This window comes from Lonchura striata, chromosome 12, assembly GCF_050655825.1.
Source record: "Lonchura striata isolate lonStrDom1 chromosome 12, ASM5065582v1, whole genome shotgun sequence".
Classification (NCBI taxonomy): Eukaryota; Metazoa; Chordata; class Aves; order Passeriformes; family Estrildidae; genus Lonchura; species Lonchura striata.
The window spans coordinates 15,237,450-15,255,313 of record NC_140714.1 but is presented as its reverse complement, the minus strand read 5'-3'; the positions used below and the strand labels follow the sequence as shown (position 1 = coordinate 15,255,313).

Genomic DNA, 17,864 nt, shown 5'->3' with positions numbered 1-17,864 from the left:
CCTGAAGTGCAGTGCAGGCTGGACAGAGGATGGGTGCTTGTGCAGGGAGTCCTCTCTAGGAGTAGGTGAGATGGAGGGGCCAATGCTGGTGGTGGGACCCTGTCCCTCCCTGCTCTGTGCCCACACAAGTGGCTCAGGTATGGAGCTCCATGACTCCAGTGCTTGGTGACAACAACCCATGGGAGGTGTGACTAGATGTGTCAGGTCTGCTGCCCCCATAGCCTGGGACTGCAGCATGAGTGATTCTGCAGATGGACAGGGAGGGTCAGGGCTGCCAGCTGGACAACCACTCAAGCCCAGCAGTGAGTGCATCACCGGACAAAGCAGCAGCAGCAATACCTGTCCAGCAGCCCTCAGCCCCATCCTGCTCCCTACCAGACTGGTCTGTGCAGCTGGGGACCTTGTTAGGTCACTGGGCAGGATGTGCAAGCCTTGGGTGTGGGAGTAGGTCACAGGGTCTCAGAGTTACTGTCTGGGGACATGGCTGCTTTTTGAGAAAGCTAAGGCTGTACACTGTTGGTATTTTTGGGTTAGGTGCCATGTGACATCACTACTTTGGCAATTGATGTGGTGTGGTCTGCTGTGGGGTGCAGAGGGATGTGTTCAGCCCTCCAGGGAAGGTGCAGGGCTGGCAGCAGAGGTGGTGACTGTCCATCGGTTTGCTGAGATGTGGCCTAAGGTGGCTGGAGGGGCAGGTGAGGATGTTTGGGGAGGGGTGTGAAGTGCTGTGGGGAGCAGGGCCAGACAAAGCCCTGTGGTGCCTCCTCAGCAGGAGGAAGAGCAGAGAGATGCTGATGCCAGAGTCCATAGGAAGAGACAAAGGAGGCCCAGGAAGGTGAGAGCTGATATGAGGTGCAGAAAGGTGGGCTCTGCACCTGGCTCAGGACCTTGCTGGTCCTGTCCAGGCTTCAGATTGTCCCAGGGCCATGCAGGATGTTGGGGAGGGGTAGAGGGCAGGTGAGGTGGAAAGGAGGTGTAGGGAATTTGTGCCACTCTGATACTGGTTGGCCCCAAGAGCCAGGAGCTCATGCCCTCATTGTTGGTGTGTGGGAAGTGATGGCTATAGGATGAAGGGGTGGCAATACTGATTGTCTTGGTCCTCCTTCTCTTCCCTCACTGCTGCACCATTAACAGATGGCAACAAGTGTGACAGTGCCAGCTTGCTCACGGGCAGTCAGTGTTGAGGGGACAGGGAGGAGAGAGGGGACAGAGAAAGGAAGGCCTGGCACTGAGCAGGCACAGAGGAAGTGAAGAGTTACTGCAGTGGGTAAGGGCTGTGGGTTTGGAGGGAGCTGGGTACCAGGGGTGTATGAGCACTGGGCTGTGGTGATGGCTCCAAGAGGAACCAGGGCACTGTGGAGGACCCTGTGCCAGGACCTGTGGCTCAGAGAAAGGTGCTGTGTGTGTCAGCAACCCTCAGCGAGTCTCACACAAATACACACACACACACAACACACACACAGTCTTCTCCCACCTGTTCCTCCCCCGTGCTGTGCCAGGCTGGCCTGTCAGTCTGTCACTTGTGTCACTGCCTTGTCTTTGTGCCATGTGCCAGCCTGTCACACACTTTCAAGATGCCTTGTGCTCAACTCAGTGGCTTGGACAATCTGTTAACGTGGCTGTTCTAATCAAACACCTGTAGCAGGTGCATGTTCACTTGTCTTTGTGCTGTGTGTAGTGTGTAGCTCAATAAATGTCTGCAGCACGTGTAACTAACTGACTAACCGCTCCCTGCGCTCCGCGGGGCTCCTCTGCCTGCCCTGGGGCAGGACCACGGGCAGCCTGGGCTGAAGAGCGAGGCTGAGGGGTTCAGCGCGGAGCCGTCGGTGCCCGTACAGCGGTGGTGCAGGCAGGGGCACCCGGGAAGGGTGTGTGGGGTGGTGACTGCCGAGCCTCGTACCTGGCCGTGGGGCAGTGTGCGGGCACAGGAGCGAGGCCCGGCGCGCCCCGGGGGATGCCGCGGGCCGTACGTCCCTGGGAGCGGCCGAACTGGGCTCTGGCTGCTGCGGGCTTGGGCAAGCACCACCTCGTACGGGGCCATAACGGGGGGCTGGAGCTCCCACCTGCTGGGGGCGGGCGGTGGGAGGCCGCGGCCGGGGCGGCGAGGCAGGCGCGGGTACAGCCGGTGGCGCTGAGCTGTTTTATTTCCCCGCGGTGCGGTGTGGTCGGGGCCGCGCGGGGTCACTGCGGGAACCCGCGGGGGTCGGTGCCGGCGTCCGCCAGGGGCGGGTCCTGCGGCGGAGAGAGCGGAGTCAGCGCGGGGCGGAGAGAGCGCGGGGCGGGAGCGCGGGGCGGAGAGAGCGCGGGGCGGGAGCGAGGGGCGGGAGCGCGGGGGCGGGAGCGCGGGGCGGGAGCGCGGGGCGGGAGCGCGGGGCGGAGAGAGCGCGGGGCGGGAGCGAGGGGCGGGAGCGCAGGGGCGGGAGCGCGGGGCGGGAGCGCGGGGCGGGAGCGCGGGGCGGAGAGAGCGCGGGGCGGGAGCGCGGGGGCGGGAGCGCGGGGCGGGAGCGCGGGGCGGGAGCGAGGGGCGGGAGCGCGGGGCGGGAGCGCGGGGCGGGAGCGCGGGGCGGAGAGAGCGCGGGGCGGGAGCGCGGGGGCGGGAGCGCGGGGCGGGAGCGCGGGGCGGGGCGTGTCTCACGTGCAGCGGTTCGTAGTCGGGGGCGTGGCCGCCGTACAGCGGGTTGGGGATGGCCACGAGCGGCCGCTGCGGGCGAGGCCTGGCGGCGCGCCGGCCCGCGCGCTCCGGCCGGGGCTGCGCCTCCTCCTCCTCCTCCTCCTGCTCCTCGTCCCCGCGGAGATCGGCCTGCGGCGGGAGCGGCGGTGGGCGGGCTGCGGCACCGGGCCGGGATCCCGGGGGCGCGCCCCGCCCGCCCCCTGCCCGGCGTCGCTCACGGGCTCCCCCTGGCGGGCCGGCGCCCTACGCGCAGCCACCGCGCCCCCCGTCCTGCCCCGGCTCCGTCACCGCCCCCGGCCCGCCCGTACCTGGTAGTACCCGAACTGCCCCTGCTGCCGCCGCCTCCTCACGCAGTAGTAGGCGGCACCGGCACCGGCAACCAGCACCAGCGCGAAGCACAGCGCTGACAGCGTCCCGGTGGCCACGGAGCCCGGCCCCTGCGCCGCACCGTTCACCTGTGCCGAAACACGGTCCCCTCGCGGCGCTGCCCCGGCCCTGCTGCTGCTCCGCAGCGGGACCGTGGGCAGCCCTCCCAAAATGAGCCGTGCCGGAGAGCAGAGGACAAGGCCAGCTCTCGGGATGACTCTGTCGCCTCATCCCCAGTCCCAGGCCTGATTCCAGCCCTGTTCAAGCCCCAGACTCACCTGGCCAAGCTGAACGGGCGGTGGGATCCTCAGTGGCTCTGCTATCACATGAATGATGCCATTGAAAGCTACGATGTCCCACTCCACAATCATCGTGTCATTGATCCCCTTGGCATCCTACAGCACAGGACACAGATGATGTCACCTTCCCAGAAAGGCTCCTCATCATTCCCTGTCTCAAAAGAGACATGGTGAAAACTTGTGGTGTTTTTTGCCCTCTGCCAAGGCTAAACCTACTGAGTGCTTTGTACTGTTGTTTGCTGGGAGCTCTGATACATGGAGGTTGTATCCTGACTGGGACGGGATGATGGTGCCCGTTGTGAAGTTGAAGCTGAAGAGGATGACATTGCTGGATGACACGTGGAGCTTCAGTTCTTCTCCTGTCAGTGTCTGAATAAGCACCAGTGCGCAGGGGTGAGAAATGGATGAGCTGGTCTCTCCCTTTCCCTGCTTCTGTGCAGCCCCCCAGCCAAGCCCAAGCTCTCTCCATGGCCACAGACAGCTCCATTCATGGATAACATGGCAGAGAATGACTGTGCAGAGCAGAGGGGATTTGCCACCCTTAGGATTGGCAAAGCTCAGCTGGAGAAGGTTCTAAGCATCGTGACCTAAATGGCTCTTCTGAGGGAATGGCTGGACTGGAGACCTCCAATCCAGTGGTCCCCTCTGACCCATACTCCTCCTCCTTCATGCCAGTTTTGGTGACACCTGCTCTCCTCTGGGACTCTGATAGTTCATCCCTGCTTGCTTACCTCGTTGTCTGCAAAGCCAGAATTCAGAGGGGCAAAGAGAGTTTTGGGAGCAGAAACATCAGACAAATACATGAAAAAATCCAGTCCATCTTCTGTGTCATTGGCAAAATTGAGCAGCATCTGGAAGAAATGAGAGATCATCCCCATCAGCACATTGCTGGCAGCACAATGCCATCATCTTCCCCAGCCCTGGAAAGAAACCCCCTCCATGTCTGTAGCCTCTCCCTTGCAGACACACCAAGCCCCAACTCCTCCCTGTTCCAGCTGATCCCTCCCTCTGCCTTGCTGCTCCTGCAGAGCCAGGAGAGCGTCGCTTACGGAGTAGAAGGTGGAGAAGCGGTCCTGGTCTGCGAGCACGTCAGGCAGTTTCCCACTGCACCAGTACCCATCTCCCACAAACCCATCACGGCAGGTGCAGGTCACATCTGCAAAGGAACACCAGGCTGTGACTGGACGCACCAGTGCTGGCTGCACCAAGCACCTTTTGATTTCTGGATACTCTCACGTTCCCTCTGGACATGGCCATGGGGAGAGGGGGTGTGCCCACCTGCCCTCATGCCCCAGGGCAGTTCCCTGCCTGCTGCCCTGACGCAGCTCTTGTGCCCAGCAGGACTGTGCCCAGGGAAAGTGCTGGAACCCCTCACCCTTCTCCCGGTAGCAGAACGCGTCCCAGGTCTCGCTCAGGTTGCTTCGGGAGCCGTAGTCCACAATGCCCACACGGCTGGACCCACAGCTGGGGTTGGGGTAGGCTGTGGGGTATCCAGCTGTGCCATTGTCCAGCCAACCCACCAAGCACAGATGGAATCCCATCTAGAAGAGCAAAATCAATGATTAGATTAAAAATAGCTCTGTGTCAGGTTTTCCGCCCCAATGAACATTCCCACTGTGCCTCATCCACCGTACCCCCAACAGCCAAAGTGCTGGGCACAGTCACAAGTCCCATCCCAGTGTGCCTGGCAAGACCCAGCAGCTCTCCTGTTTAATGGATGTGGATGGAGCAAACAGGGTCTGGCTGAGGGGTTGAGAGGTCACCCACCCACATGTCACCCCTGGGCCCTGGGAGATGCATGGCCTGTCCCTGCCCCACAGGGGACAGAGCCACCCCTGCCCTGACCTGCTGTGCTGCTGCCAGCTGCTGGAATGTGGCCAGGGAAGCACCTTCTGCAGCACAGGCTGCCTGAGCCTGCTCGTAGGTGAAGTCGTACTTTTTTCGGGGTGACTGCAGGTGAAACACACCCATGGTCTTATCTGCAAAACAGCAGAGCCCAGGAGCATCAGTACAGGACACACTGAGCCACCTCCCTGTGCAGCCGCGTGGGTCCCTGTGTGACCGTGGGCAGCACTCCAAGGATGGGATGTGGACAAGGCACAAGTGAGGGACAGGCTTCCTCTGAGCTTCTCGCCTTCCACACGGGAGCCACTGCCACCAGAGGCCACGTCACATGGAGCAGACAAGGATGGCTCACCCTCCCCATATGACATGTAGGGAAAAGGAAAATGTGAAAACTGTGCCAAGCTACAGAGATGTAGCTGTCCCTGTCCCCTTGGCCATCCCACCCTCCAGCTCTCCTGAGGGGAGCTCCAGGCCAAAAGTGAAGGATGAGGGAATGTGGCCTCTCCATGGAACATCATCCCAGGCCCTGCGGGGTTGAGCACACTCACCGTGGAAGTGCAGGTCAGTGCAGGTGGCCTCCCGATGGCACTGCCCGTTGTCTTCCAGGCACCGGTCCGTGGGGGGCACGACCTCTTCCAGGCACTGGATCCCATCGCCGACGTAGCCCTGCTTGCACTCGCAGCGCCGCTCGTTCTGCAGCACAAGGGAAGGGTGGCAATTTTGTGAGTGCAAACACACAGATGCCAGCTGGGGATCCTTCCATCCCTAAGGGGGTTAGCCTTCAGAATGCCTCTGCAGCCTGCTCAGGCTGTGACAGAGCTGTGGAAGGCCACATGGCCTGTCCTACCCCCACACCCAGGCAATGTCACATCGAGTCTTTGGCACGTGCTGTTTGTTTGAGCTGAGCTTTGAGGCATGTGGCTCCTGACTCTGGTGCTACACCATGCTCCCAATCCCTTCTTATGGCCTGTGGTGTTCAACTTTGGTTCTTCTGCAAAAATGGCCAGCATTGTCCTTGAAGGACCATCCAGGAGCCCCCAAACCAGCCCAGGAATGACACAACTGACAGTTGTAGGGGCCGCGCTCACCGGGCCGGTGCTGATGCAGCGGGCGTGCTCGCTGCAGTCCCCGTTCCTGCCGTCGGCACAGCGGTCGATGGGCTCGCAGATGTAGCCGTCCCCTCGGTAGCCGGGGGCGCAGGTGCAGGACACGTTCACACCCATTTGGGAGCACTGTGCGTGCCTGGCACAGCCCCCGTTGTCCTGGCTGCACATGTCGATCACTGCAGGAGGAAGTCCTGGGTTAACTAAACCATCTCTTGAGGTGTCCCGGGGGTCAGCCTGGCTGTCCTGCCAGCTGTCACCCCAACATGGCCATCGGCAGATGGTCACCTGCTGTCCTGCCGCCGCCCCTGCAGCCCAGCGCCCGTGGCCGCCGTACCTGAGCAGGTTCTCCCGTCCCCCTCGTAGTGCAGGTCGCACTCGCAGAGGTTGCCGGCGCGGCAGGCGGCCTGGGCGTGGCACGGGGGAGAGCAGGTGGGTGTCACCACTGAAACCAGAACACACCCGGCTCATAGTGACTGCAGGGCTGTGACACGGGCACGGCTGCCACCGCCATCCTCTGCCCCAGCCCACCTGTCCCACACTCCCACGTCTCTCCCTCCCCCCGTTCTCTTCTGCAGGTGTCTTGCCCAAACACAGAGGTTTGTTACCTCAGATCTTCACCTCAGCCTCGAGCCCTGCTTGGAGCACCTCTGAGCTTAGGGACTTGTTCATGACCCACTAGAGCTTTTCTCCTCTGCCCCTTCCTCACCACCCCAACCCTTGTGAAATTCAAGAGCATGTGGCAGATCTTAGGATGAGCCTCACAACTGAGAGCTCCTTTTTGGAGGTATTTCTGAACAGCTGTTTGAACTACCCAGCTCCTGGAAAGCAGCCATGTGGCAGTGGGGCCCAGGGAAGAGCAGGTGGGTCCCAGGGAATGACCCCTCACCCAGTCTGGTTTCACAGCGCTCCCCAGTCCAGCCCTCGGCGCAGAAGCAGAAGCCATCGCCGTGCAGGCCCCCATTGCACACACCATTCTCAGTACAGTTGCACTCTGTGAGGAATGGACAAATACAGCATTTACGCCTTGGTGTAAAGGCTCTGGGACAGCCACGTGGCAGAATGTGGCATTGTGGTGAGGTGTGAAGGTGGGCACAGGAGCCTGACACATCACTTCCTGCCAGTCCTGGCCCCCTGTCACACATGTCCTTCACAGAGGAAGAGAAGCCTCTGCACCCACAATACCCCATCACTCCTCTCCCCTGGGATTCTCTGGAATGTGTTTCTCACTCTGAAACATTCCTTGAGACCCCGTGAGGCCCAGTTTGGGATGGGAGGATGGAGGACTCTCTTTTCCCTTTCTTTGCTGGTCCCAGGTGATGCTCTTTCTGTACAGGGTTCATCACAACTTCTGCATCCCCCAGCTCACAGCAGAGTCAAATACTTTCTCCCAAACTGGGTCTCGCGGCAGTGCTCGACAGCCGCGGGCTGCGAAGGGGCGAGGCCAGCACCGCCCCCGTCCTGCAGGTGCTGTGCCGCTGCCCCGCCCAGCCGCGGTACCTCGGCACTCCGGGCCGTATCTGCCGGGCGCGCACAGCTCGCAGCCCGTCCCGATGAACTCCTGGCTGCAGTTGCAGATCCCCGAGCCGCCGATTTTGTCATCGCAGGTCCCACGGTTATTGCACGGCGCCTCCAGCCCTCCTGGGCATGCTGCAAATGAGGCACCTTAGTGAGGCTCTGGCGACAAAGGGACGCTGTGCTGGAGGGTCCCTTTGCCACCCGCAGACCCTGCACGCCAGGTGCTCCTGAGCTGCTGCTCACGGGGTGCTCGGACCACAGACAGCTCGGCAGTCTGGCCACTGAGTGCTGGGGACATCCCATGGCAGGAAAACTTAGGCAAAAGGGAAAAATTTGGCACAGCTTCCAGCCGGGGAAGAAGCCCTGCTGTGACATGCTGGGTCTGTGCTGTCCTGCCCCACCCTAACAGTAGACTCACCCAAGGACGTGAAAGCTGCCCATGGCACAAAGGGCAGATGCCAGGGAATGGTTGAGCACTGACAACATCTATAGGTGAGTGACATGTCTGACACCCCAGCAGCCCTGTGCCCAGGGCTCTTCATAGAGACAAGATATTCTCCAAGGAAAGGGAACTTCTTGTCCTAATCTCAGGGTATTACTCCCTGCACTCTCTACAGGCTGGGGCTCCCTGCCTGGGGTTTTGCCCACCCTTCTCCAGGGGAGCACACTCATGGATGTCAGGTGTGCTGAACCAGTAATGCCACCTTCCCGTAGGGGACAGGGCCGGGCGGGACAGGGGCGTGGCTCTTACCCCGACAGTCCCGGCCATAGTGGTTGGCACAGCACTGCGGGACCCACTGGCTGGACACGCAGCTCCTCCTGCAGCCCCGTCTGAGAGGCCCCCTGGAAGAGAAGTGTCTCCTGAGGGGGTCCCAGGAGGAGTGTGATGACCACGGCCGCCGCAGCAGGGAGTTGTGGTGGAACAGGAAGGTGTTCTTCAGCAGCTGGTGTCCGTAATAGTAGCAGCGCCTGGTTTCCCCCTGTGAGGAAACAGGCAAAACACAGAGGTTGCCATGCTGGTCCCTGATATCTCACCTTGACTTTTCTTGTGCCAGTCATTCAGTTTTATGACAAGCAACAGAGGCTTCCTAACATGCGCTGGGGCTGGTGAAAATGGAGCCCCAGAGGAGCCTCAGGGACATGCCAGAAGCCAGCAGTGAGAATGGGGTACAGCCACTGCCTCCCAAGGCTGCTCACCCTGGGATCCCTGGGCCACTCCCAGGCTGAGCTTTTTTGATAGAAAGTACCCGGAGCCATCCCCAGTGTTGTTGGAGAGACTCCTGTGCCACTGTCACCCAGGATTGACCCAGCAAAGACCACTGGACCCCATATTTTTCAGCCCAGCTCCTGCATGACGTGGGGCAAGGCATGGACCATGTGACTGAGCCAAGGGCTTGCCACACGCAGGTGAGCCTTCATTTTGCTGCTAAAACATGAGGGGCACGTGGGTGTTATCATCAGTCCCCTATGGGCCTCCCTGGTGACAAAGCTGTGAGCTTTACCCGTTGAACAGAGCCAGCAGGGCAGGGTGGCTCAAAGCCACAGAGTCCACAGCTCTCTGTAGATCCCTGTGGAGGGGAGAAAGAAACCTCACAACAACTCAATACGTGCTGCTGCCTCTCTTGGCTGCTCAGAGCTTTGCCAAGGAAGGGCAGCAAGCCTTCCAGGCACCCCTGTTCCCAGGCATGGGGGGCCCAGATCCTCATTCAGCTCATCACAGGTTCTTACCTGCAGCTCAATCAAGGTGAACTCGTCACACCGAGATCCCAGATCCGGTGGCTCCAACAATCGATCAATGCCATAAGCAATGCCCCCATTGAACTCCATGTGCCTCTGGATGATGGTGGCATCGCCGTTCCCCACCAGAATCTCCCCCTGACAGAGGAAGAAAGAAACTTGTGATTCTGGCACACCCTACATCCTGGCTGTACCACCCAAAAGTGGCTCGGTTTTGGCTGCCATGGCTTCTTAATCACTCCAAGAACTCCAAAATCTCAGTGCACATGTCCTTGACCACCCTTCCTATTTAACACTTTTCACAACCACCTCTCCTAAGGATGGCCTCTGTCCATGCAGCACATGCTCTCTGAAGGTTGTGGCACCATGCAGCCAGGTCATTGTGACATTCATGTGCAGGTACCAGACACCTGTGCACTTTCCTGCCAGCTGGCCATGCCTTGTGCCTCTTTACAACATAGCTGTAGCCAGGGAATGGGGTGTCCTGGCCTGCAAACACCCCTGCCCTACATTCACTCCCTGCCAGGAGCACTAACTGCCCCGTGGCCATGTCCAGGGACACTTGCTCCATGGGAAGCCAAGCCTGGAATCACCAACACTCACCACATGGGCTTTGCTGCAGCTGAATGAGATGGTGGAGCCATGCATGGTTCGTATGCTTTCAACCTGGGGCACATTACCGGCAACGATCTAAGAGGGAAAAAGAAGAATGTGAAGGAGAGACTGGCAAAATATGGCATGTTAAGACATAGTGAGGGCAGGGGTCAGTGGCCAGCCTCAGAGGGGTGTGATGTGGCAGTCCCTGAAGCTGGTGTGGGTGGCACAGCACAACTGTGCTGGGTTAGTCCCAGATTCCTGCACAGTGAGAGGCCAGTGTGAAAAAGCAGGGCCTGGCTTTGCTCAGCTGGACTTGCCCCTCGCTCATACCCCTGTACACAAGAGCCTGTTTGTGAGCCTTGCAGCTCCGCAGAAGCTGATGACAGAAGGTTTCAGCTCAGCCACCATAGGTGCCTCAAATGCTCAAACAGCTTTGGGTTTTCTCAAGACAAGGGATACACGTGTGTTCTACGGCAGTGGAGTTTTGGCAAGGTCACTCTGACACAGCCATAGCAGACAGTGGCACCTGGTGTGGCCCTGGCAGCTCCAAGGCCGTGTGCTGTCACATTTACCTTGGTGTCCCTGATGATGTGTGCTTTGAGGTAGGAGGCCAGCACGTCGCGGTGCTCCCTGCGGTACAGGAACTTCTGCTGGCTCTCCGGGAGGGCGCTGAAGGCGGCGTCCGTGGGCCAGAGCAGCGTGAAGGGTCTGTGCGTGGGGTTCCCCAGCAGCGGCAGCAGCTCCGCGTCCTGCCCGACAGCACAGGGACACAGAGGGAGAGCCCCGAGCCCGCAGTGACCACAGTGACCGTGCCCAGGCCCGCAGCACCTCCCCAGAGCAGCAGGGGCAGCGGCTCACCTGCAGCAGCTTGCTGTAAACGCTGTACCCAAAGGCCTCGGCCACGGCCGTGACGTTCTGCTGCACAGGGAGGAAGGCAAACAAATGACACCAAGGGTTCCCCATCCAGGACCAACGAGGCAGGGGAGAAACCAGACAGGCAACAACTACAGTAGCTAACCCAAGTTTATCTCTGTCACCATATCATGCTGATGGTTTGGCCTGGAAAGGGCTGGCATTCAGCAGCCACCACTTTTCTGATTCATCCTGGATAGACACCGCTATGGCAGGAACTGGGATGAATTCCAGCACTCTGTTGTGCTGCACAGAAAATATGTTATATTCTGTAAAATGCAGGCTCTATAAGCCCCTAATGCTTGCTTAAGGAGTCACAGAGAGACATTGGCAAACTCATACTGCAACCTGCTCTGTGCTGGAAAAGGAGTGTAATGGTTGGCACGGGACAAGATCTTCCTGCCTACATCCAGAACTGTTGTTCCCTCATGATGGAAAAGGCTCCTTATGTTCTAGATATCTCAGAAATGCTGTCACCTTCACAAGCCAAATCTGTGGCCTCAGACAACCCCTAGGCAGTCAGGGACAGGGAGGAAGACCAACCCAGGCAGCTTTGTGCTGAGGCAGCAGTGCTGGGAGAGAGATCCTGTCCCTGAGCTCACCACAGCCCTGAGAGCCGGGCACGGCTGCAGCCTTACCTGTGAGAGCTTTGAGGAGATGTTATGGCCCACCAGGTCACTGGGAATGAGGATCCTGTCGATGAAGTGAATGACCCCGTTCACACCCACGATGTCACTCGTGACCACTTTGGCTTCCTCGTTGAGAGTGATGCTATTCTGCGAGAGAGGGGACCTGCTGAGGCCTGCACCAGCCGCAGCACCATCCTCTGGGCCCTGGGCAAGTCACCTGCCACAACCACTTTCTTCACATGACAGAAAAAGTGACATGCTGACAAATGGGACAGCAAAGGGAAGTACCTCATTCACTGTGATCTTTATTTTGTGGCCAGATAAAGATGTAAGGGACTCCTGGCCTTCCAGGTCACTGGAGAGCAACTTCTGGCAGCCCACCATGTGGTAGCGAAGCAGGTCCCGGAGGAGACCTCTGCTCTTCCACTCCTCAAACTACAGACAGAAAACAGGAGTGAGGTCACACCAGGGCACTTTGCCTTGCACACAGGACCCCCAGCCCTAATGAGGGAGACCTGCATTGCCTGAATTCCCTCTGACTCATCCCTGAAGGGAAGATGGACCCCCCCAAAACACACTGAAGGCACAAAAGCATTTAAGAGCTTTGGGAAATTTCAACTAGCTTGACTAGTCAGTGATGGGGTTAAGATATCCCATTACACTGACACCAAAACCTGCCATTCTCTTATTCCTGAGAAGTAGGAAGGGCTTGGTCACACATGCATGGGAGCCTTGTTGTTACCAGCCCCATGGGCACCAAAGGCACCACACACACTGATCTGGCACAGTGCCTCTGAGGCCCACAATCATCATCTCCAACAAGGGTCTCCTTACAAGAGGAGATATGTCCACCCCTGTTCAGGTTATCTCCTCAGTGGGATGCCTCCAAACTTCTGCTTTTACACTGATGGAGAACAGGGGATGCCTTTAACTCTCCATGGTGCAGCCCCTTAGCCTTGATTCACTGGGCAGAACAGTCCCAGGGGGGACATTGCCACAGCTGGAGCTGTCAAACACCTGACAGAGATTGGCATGGGAGGGCACTTACCACTGTGGTGTTTCCTATGAAATCTGTCTGTGGGACGAAGACAGTGAAAGGCCCTGCCCCACTGAGTTCTTTGATGCTTTCTGCCTGTGTTAGAAGAGTATTTGTGGTAAGGGAAGCAGAAAACATTGTTCCAGTTAGCAAGACCCTTTGCAGAAAGCCCTAGGTGGGATTTACTACACAGACACAAGGACAAAGCTGTCACCAACCTGTATCATCCGAAAGAACATGGATGCATCTGGAATCCTTCCAAGCTCCTTAAACAAAGGGAATCAGATGGTGTTAGCAGGGTCCCTTCCACTGGTTCCTCACCAACCAGCACTGCAACCTGCTCCTTCCACTCCACGTCACTCTCCCACCCCAAAAACACCAGTTCTGACACACCACAGTAATCTTCCCTCCCTCCCTCCCCAGCTCTGCAGGCACAGATGACATGGATACTGCGGTGAGCTCTGCCAGCACCATTCACAAGTGCTGCAGGATGGAGTGGACAGAAGATGAAAGCTGGCTGGTCCTGCAACACCTCTCATAGGTAACTGCCCTGTGCTCACGGGACACCTCGAGTGCTTCACAAAATCTCACTGTGCTGCCACTGCCAGTTCTGGGATGCTGTCCAGAAGGCAGACATACCCTAGAAGGCAAATGCCCTCTCCTCACCACACTGATTTTCAGTAAGAGCAGAGGCACACACGTCCACCTCTTTTTTCATGGCTCTGCTGTGGGCACAAGCTTTTGTTTGCCACTGCCTGAAAAGATCACCAGCTTGCCCAAGGACAGCCATTGTACTGGCAGGAGAAGTGGACATAGACTGCTGCCCTCCAGGCTGGGTCCCAAGTCCTGGCGTGCCACAGGGGACACCTGACCTCATCCCACTGGGCAGGAGTGAGTTGCCTTGGGAAAAAACAAGATCACTCCCATTTGTTTATGACATGAAGAAAGCAGTCCCCTGGAGGTAAGGCCAATGTTGCTGACAGCAGAAGAGTGTTCCTTCCCTTTGGAGCAAAGTCACTTTGCCATGATTGTCTCCCATAGCTGGCACACCAAACACACCTGTGATTGATGGAGAGTTTGCTCAAGGCACCTGTCTCCTCTCCCACATCACACACGTGTCAATGTGACACCAAGATCTGCTCACCCTCTGGCGAGGAGGGAGTGGTTTGCTGCAGGGCAGGGACACAGAAGGTGCAGCACAGGCCTCTCACCTGATGCACTTTGCCACGGCAGGTGAAGCCATCTCCAATGCTGTGCCAGGAGCAGGAGCAGTTCCGAGTGCCAGGGCCCGTGTACTTGCAGAGCCCAAAGGGGCTGCAGCCTCCGTTGTTCTGGCAGGGAAAGCAAAAGGCTGCTTGAGGGGCTTCTCCAACCACCTGAACTGCTGCCTGTGTGTGGGAGCTGCAAACTCCATCCAGCCCAGAGAAAGGAAACCATCCCTCCCCTCTGTTTAGTGCCTTAGAATAAACCTCATCCAAACTATCAAGGGCTTCCCAGCACCAAATCCTCCCATGAAATAAGATTTTACACCTCACTTTGGAACACAGGATCCATGACAAAGCCCCTGATTCAGAGGGACAGTTTGATATGGCAGTGATGCCTGTGAGCACAGAACACTCTGAGACTTTTGGGCCTCACAAAATGGACACAAAGGAAAAAGCCCACATGCTTCCAACCTGTGTCTCCCTTTTCACCCTGAGGGAATGCTGGGTGACAGACACAAGTGCAAGTGACTGCAGGAGGCAATGGAGACCAAACACACAAGGAAATCCTTCAGTATGTGGAGAAGCAAGACTTCAGCTCCAACCAACCAGGCTAACGCTGTTCCTGCTGCTAACTCCTGGGAGAAGGGAACACTTCCAGGTTTTGGCCTTTACCTCTGGAAGCACCCAAATGCTGACGTACCTGTTCACACAAGTTGATGGGGTTGCACTGGCTCACACCATCCCCACTGTAACCAGGCAGGCAGTTGCAGGCGACCTGGAGTGAGAACAGAGCCTTGGGCTCAAGCTTGGACCCAATAAAGGAAACACACAAGGACTGCCCTGGACAGAAGGCTTGTGGTGTAGCAACCATTGCTGCCTCCATGAATAACCAAGCTTGTCTCCACAACAAGTACAAACCAAGACTGCCTTCAGCCTCTGGCCAGCAAAGCCATCTGCTCTCATGGAAACAGCAATGTTTTCATGCTCTTCCAAGGAACCTTCTCTACATGGAAGGGAGTAAGCACAAAGCAGGGCACTGCAATGGACAGGACTGTCTCTAGTGATAGCTGTGACAACCTCCATGGTAACGTTGCCCTGACATCCACCCTCCACACTCACCTTCTTTGGGCCTGTTTTGATGCACTCTGCATTGGTGTGGCAGCCCCCATTGCTTTCGAGACAGAGATCAATTTCTGCAGCAAAACAATAAGGTCAAGTTATTGCTGAGGGCTGTTCAAGGCAGCTGGGAACTGGTGATCCAAAGAGGTTTTGGGAAAGCAACAGGGAGAACTTTTCCAGATTGGGAAACACTTTCCTGAGAAATTGTCTTGTAATAGCAAAGGAAGAGGGTGCAACTGCAAATTTACTCCTGACATATGTGGGTCTCTGAGCTGTGACAAATCTGCCCACAGAAAATTCCAAGCCTGTCTGAGTGATCTTTAGAGAATATGAGAGGACTGGACTCCCCCTATCTCCATCTTCACCCAGAGCACCACTGTGGGAGACAGCCCTCACCCTCTGTCTCTGGGCCTCTCCATGACATGCATAAGAGCAAGAAACCTTGCAGGAGTCTTTTTGTCTGAGACCAAAAAACACTGGTGTTTTAGGCTGAAATTCCTCTTAGTATTGATGCTGCTTCTCTGCTACCCCCAAAACACACCCTGAGCACTCACCCATGCAGAGTGTCCCGTCCCCAGCATAGCCTTCCTTGCAAGCACAGGTTCTCTCTCCTGGGGACACTTTGGTGCACACAGCATGCATGGAGCAGCCACCATGGTCGATAGTGCAGGGATCTATTTCTGTAACCAAAAACAAGAGGAGCAGAATTAGCTCAGAACACCTAGGAATGATCAACTGTGCCAGAATTAGCATCTATCTTAACAAAATCACAACATCTTGTTAAAATCCCTTTCCCAATAAATCTCTTGGTTCTTTAAGGACATGGGGCCTTATCCAGACCTGAGACAGGTCAGTCCAAGTAAATAAGCTGAGCTTAATTAGACTCCAAATTGGAAATCTTTCCCTCAGAGAATTTTCTCACTGACTGCTAATGATTAGATGAGAAAAAATATATTTACCTGAACAACTTACATGTTTGAGGTGGTTTTTTTAGCTTTCCCCCACCCTTACTCACTTTCCAACAAGGGCAATACTGAAAAGTAATTGGAATGTCTACAAGTGTTTTGACTGTTACAATTTTATCATTTGTTTTTTTCCTGGTCTGTTTGCTTTTGACATAAACAAGATATGTAATGTAGCTCTGGTGAAGAAGTATCCTGAAATTCCAACTCATTTTGGCTCTACTGTTGCACTGTTACCTAATTTTGATATGGCCAGAAGAATCACAAAGTTGTAAGGAATTTAAATATTCCAAAATTCCAAGGATTCATGGCCAAAATTGTTATAACTTTGCCACTAATACTGTCATATTAGAACGAGTACAATCCATTCATGTGCATTCAGCAGTAAGACCTGCCCTCCTACACTTTCCTGCCTTTTTATCCCTCTCTTGCAGGCTTTAGCAACACCAGGAGCATCCTGTGTAAAGCTCTGGACTGGAAAACGTCTCTACCAAAGCATGGCAGAGTTCATGGTGGATGGCTGAGAGGAAAAGGATTTGAGTGATCTTTCCTGTGGCAGCTTCCTGCCATTTATTTCACCTTGTCTTTGCTGGACACACCTGTGCAGTGGGTCCCATTCCCTGTGTATCCAGCGGAGCAGAAACAGGTTGGTTGGGAATCTGTGGAACTGTTGAGGCAGCTGAAACAAGACAGGGATAAACAATCACTGACAACACCTCCTGATTTGCTCGGCCGGTGGGAAGCACTGTTCAAATCTGGCATATGCAAGAGCCCACAATGACCACAGGAGGCACATTCCAGGTATTCCTTTACAGCTTCAAACACTCCAGTCACACTGGCCAGGACCTGGTGTCCAGCCCAGGCCTCTCACAGTGCACCCTCACCACACCCATGAGCTTCTGCAAGGTGCAAGGGGGATGGCAGGGTCCCTGCCTAAAACAGGAGTCTGGATAATGGATGGAGAGGGGAGCATGAGGGAATCATTCCAGCCCTGTTTCATTCCTTGGCAGGGGAAGAAAGAGTTTGTAAATGGCTGGTTGATTTGCTCCATAAATAAGGCCAGCCTTGGAGTACCTTGGAATCTCTGCTTTCTGCCATCCACACATTCTGAAGGAACTTAGAATGGATGTATGCATGGACAGACAAAGTCCTTGGGGAGACTACACGTGGCTCAGATCCAAAGACAGTTCCCAGGAAGGAACTGACAATTGTGCATCTTTGATGAGTAGGCACCTTCTGCCAGCCCTCTGCCAAGCCCTAAGCCAGAATCACCTCTGGGTAAAACTCACACAAACACACATGGATGACTCACCCTCTCTTCTGCACTTACTTGGCCATTTGATGGCAAGTGTTATTGCATAAGTCAATCTTGATTCCTGCAAGAGAAAACACAAATATAATTTGGAATTTTCAGCTGGGGCCATTTCCGTCATCTAGAGAAAAGGAGGCTGCAAGCTAGGAGTGATGCTAACTCTCTTGTCCTGTGTAGCAGCAGGAAAATCTCATGGGATTTATGTTTTGGCACTTTGCAAAGGAGTGAGTTTGATGTTCTTTGTCTGCGCAAATGGTTCAATTTGGTTTTATCTGTGTGGCCTCTGCACTGGTCAGACTGAAACAAGGACTGAAACCTTGTTAATCCAGAACAGAGAGCCATCTTTTAAAGCAAAAGATGAATTGCTTTCATGCTTGACATTTACACTAGATAGGACAGCTCTGCTTGATTTCTATTTCTAAATTCACAATAAAAGCAACCTTTATGTGCAAACCTTTAAAATCCCAAGGTATTTAGAAGCTAAGGTTGTTTGCAGGAATGGGAAAGCAGAGTCTGAAAATATTTTGGGAAGATGCAGAGTACATGTGACTCT

General features: G+C 56.1%; 1 protein-coding gene across 5 annotated transcripts in view; it reads right to left on the bottom strand.

The window, feature by feature from the left end:
- Nucleotides 1-2,126: 2,126 nt before the first annotated feature.
- The window catches only part of STAB1 (stabilin 1), a 52,343-nt gene continuing 36,605 nt past the window's right edge, over nt 2,127-17,864 (bottom strand). For 3 of the 5 annotated variants that reach the window (XM_077786091.2, XM_085590098.1, XM_085590101.1), the window contains 30 exons: nt 17,330-17,375; nt 16,599-16,678; nt 15,592-15,717; nt 15,038-15,111; nt 14,619-14,693; nt 13,925-14,044; nt 12,932-12,979; nt 12,726-12,809; nt 11,966-12,112; nt 11,687-11,824; nt 10,995-11,054; nt 10,709-10,885; nt 10,143-10,229; nt 9,531-9,677; nt 9,305-9,370; nt 8,554-8,782; nt 7,785-7,934; nt 7,174-7,278; nt 6,622-6,729; nt 6,270-6,463; nt 5,730-5,874; nt 5,182-5,315; nt 4,712-4,877; nt 4,386-4,492; nt 4,068-4,187; nt 3,553-3,705; nt 3,316-3,432; nt 2,980-3,126; nt 2,636-2,800; nt 2,127-2,232 (listed from right to left, as the gene is read on the bottom strand). In XM_077786091.2, coding sequence (XP_077642217.2) covers nt 2,182-2,232; nt 2,636-2,800; nt 2,980-3,126; nt 3,316-3,432; nt 3,553-3,705; nt 4,068-4,187; nt 4,386-4,492; nt 4,712-4,877; nt 5,182-5,315; nt 5,730-5,874; nt 6,270-6,463; nt 6,622-6,729; nt 7,174-7,278; nt 7,785-7,934; nt 8,554-8,782; nt 9,305-9,370; nt 9,531-9,677; nt 10,143-10,229; nt 10,709-10,885; nt 10,995-11,054; nt 11,687-11,824; nt 11,966-12,112; nt 12,726-12,809; nt 12,932-12,979; nt 13,925-14,044; nt 14,619-14,693; nt 15,038-15,111; nt 15,592-15,717; nt 16,599-16,678; nt 17,330-17,375 — 3,566 coding nt within the window. In that variant the 3' untranslated portion in view covers nt 2,127-2,181. Of the gene's footprint in view, nt 2,233-2,635; nt 2,801-2,979; nt 3,127-3,249; nt 3,433-3,552; nt 3,706-4,067; nt 4,188-4,385; nt 4,493-4,711; nt 4,878-5,181; nt 5,316-5,729; nt 5,875-6,269; nt 6,464-6,621; nt 6,730-7,173; nt 7,279-7,784; nt 7,935-8,553; nt 8,783-9,304; nt 9,371-9,530; nt 9,678-10,142; nt 10,230-10,708; nt 10,886-10,994; nt 11,055-11,686; nt 11,825-11,965; nt 12,113-12,725; nt 12,810-12,931; nt 12,980-13,924; nt 14,045-14,618; nt 14,694-15,037; nt 15,112-15,591; nt 15,718-16,598; nt 16,679-17,329; nt 17,376-17,864 lie in introns of those variants that run through there. The other 2 variants (XM_085590099.1, XM_085590100.1) reach the window with 2 other exon arrangements.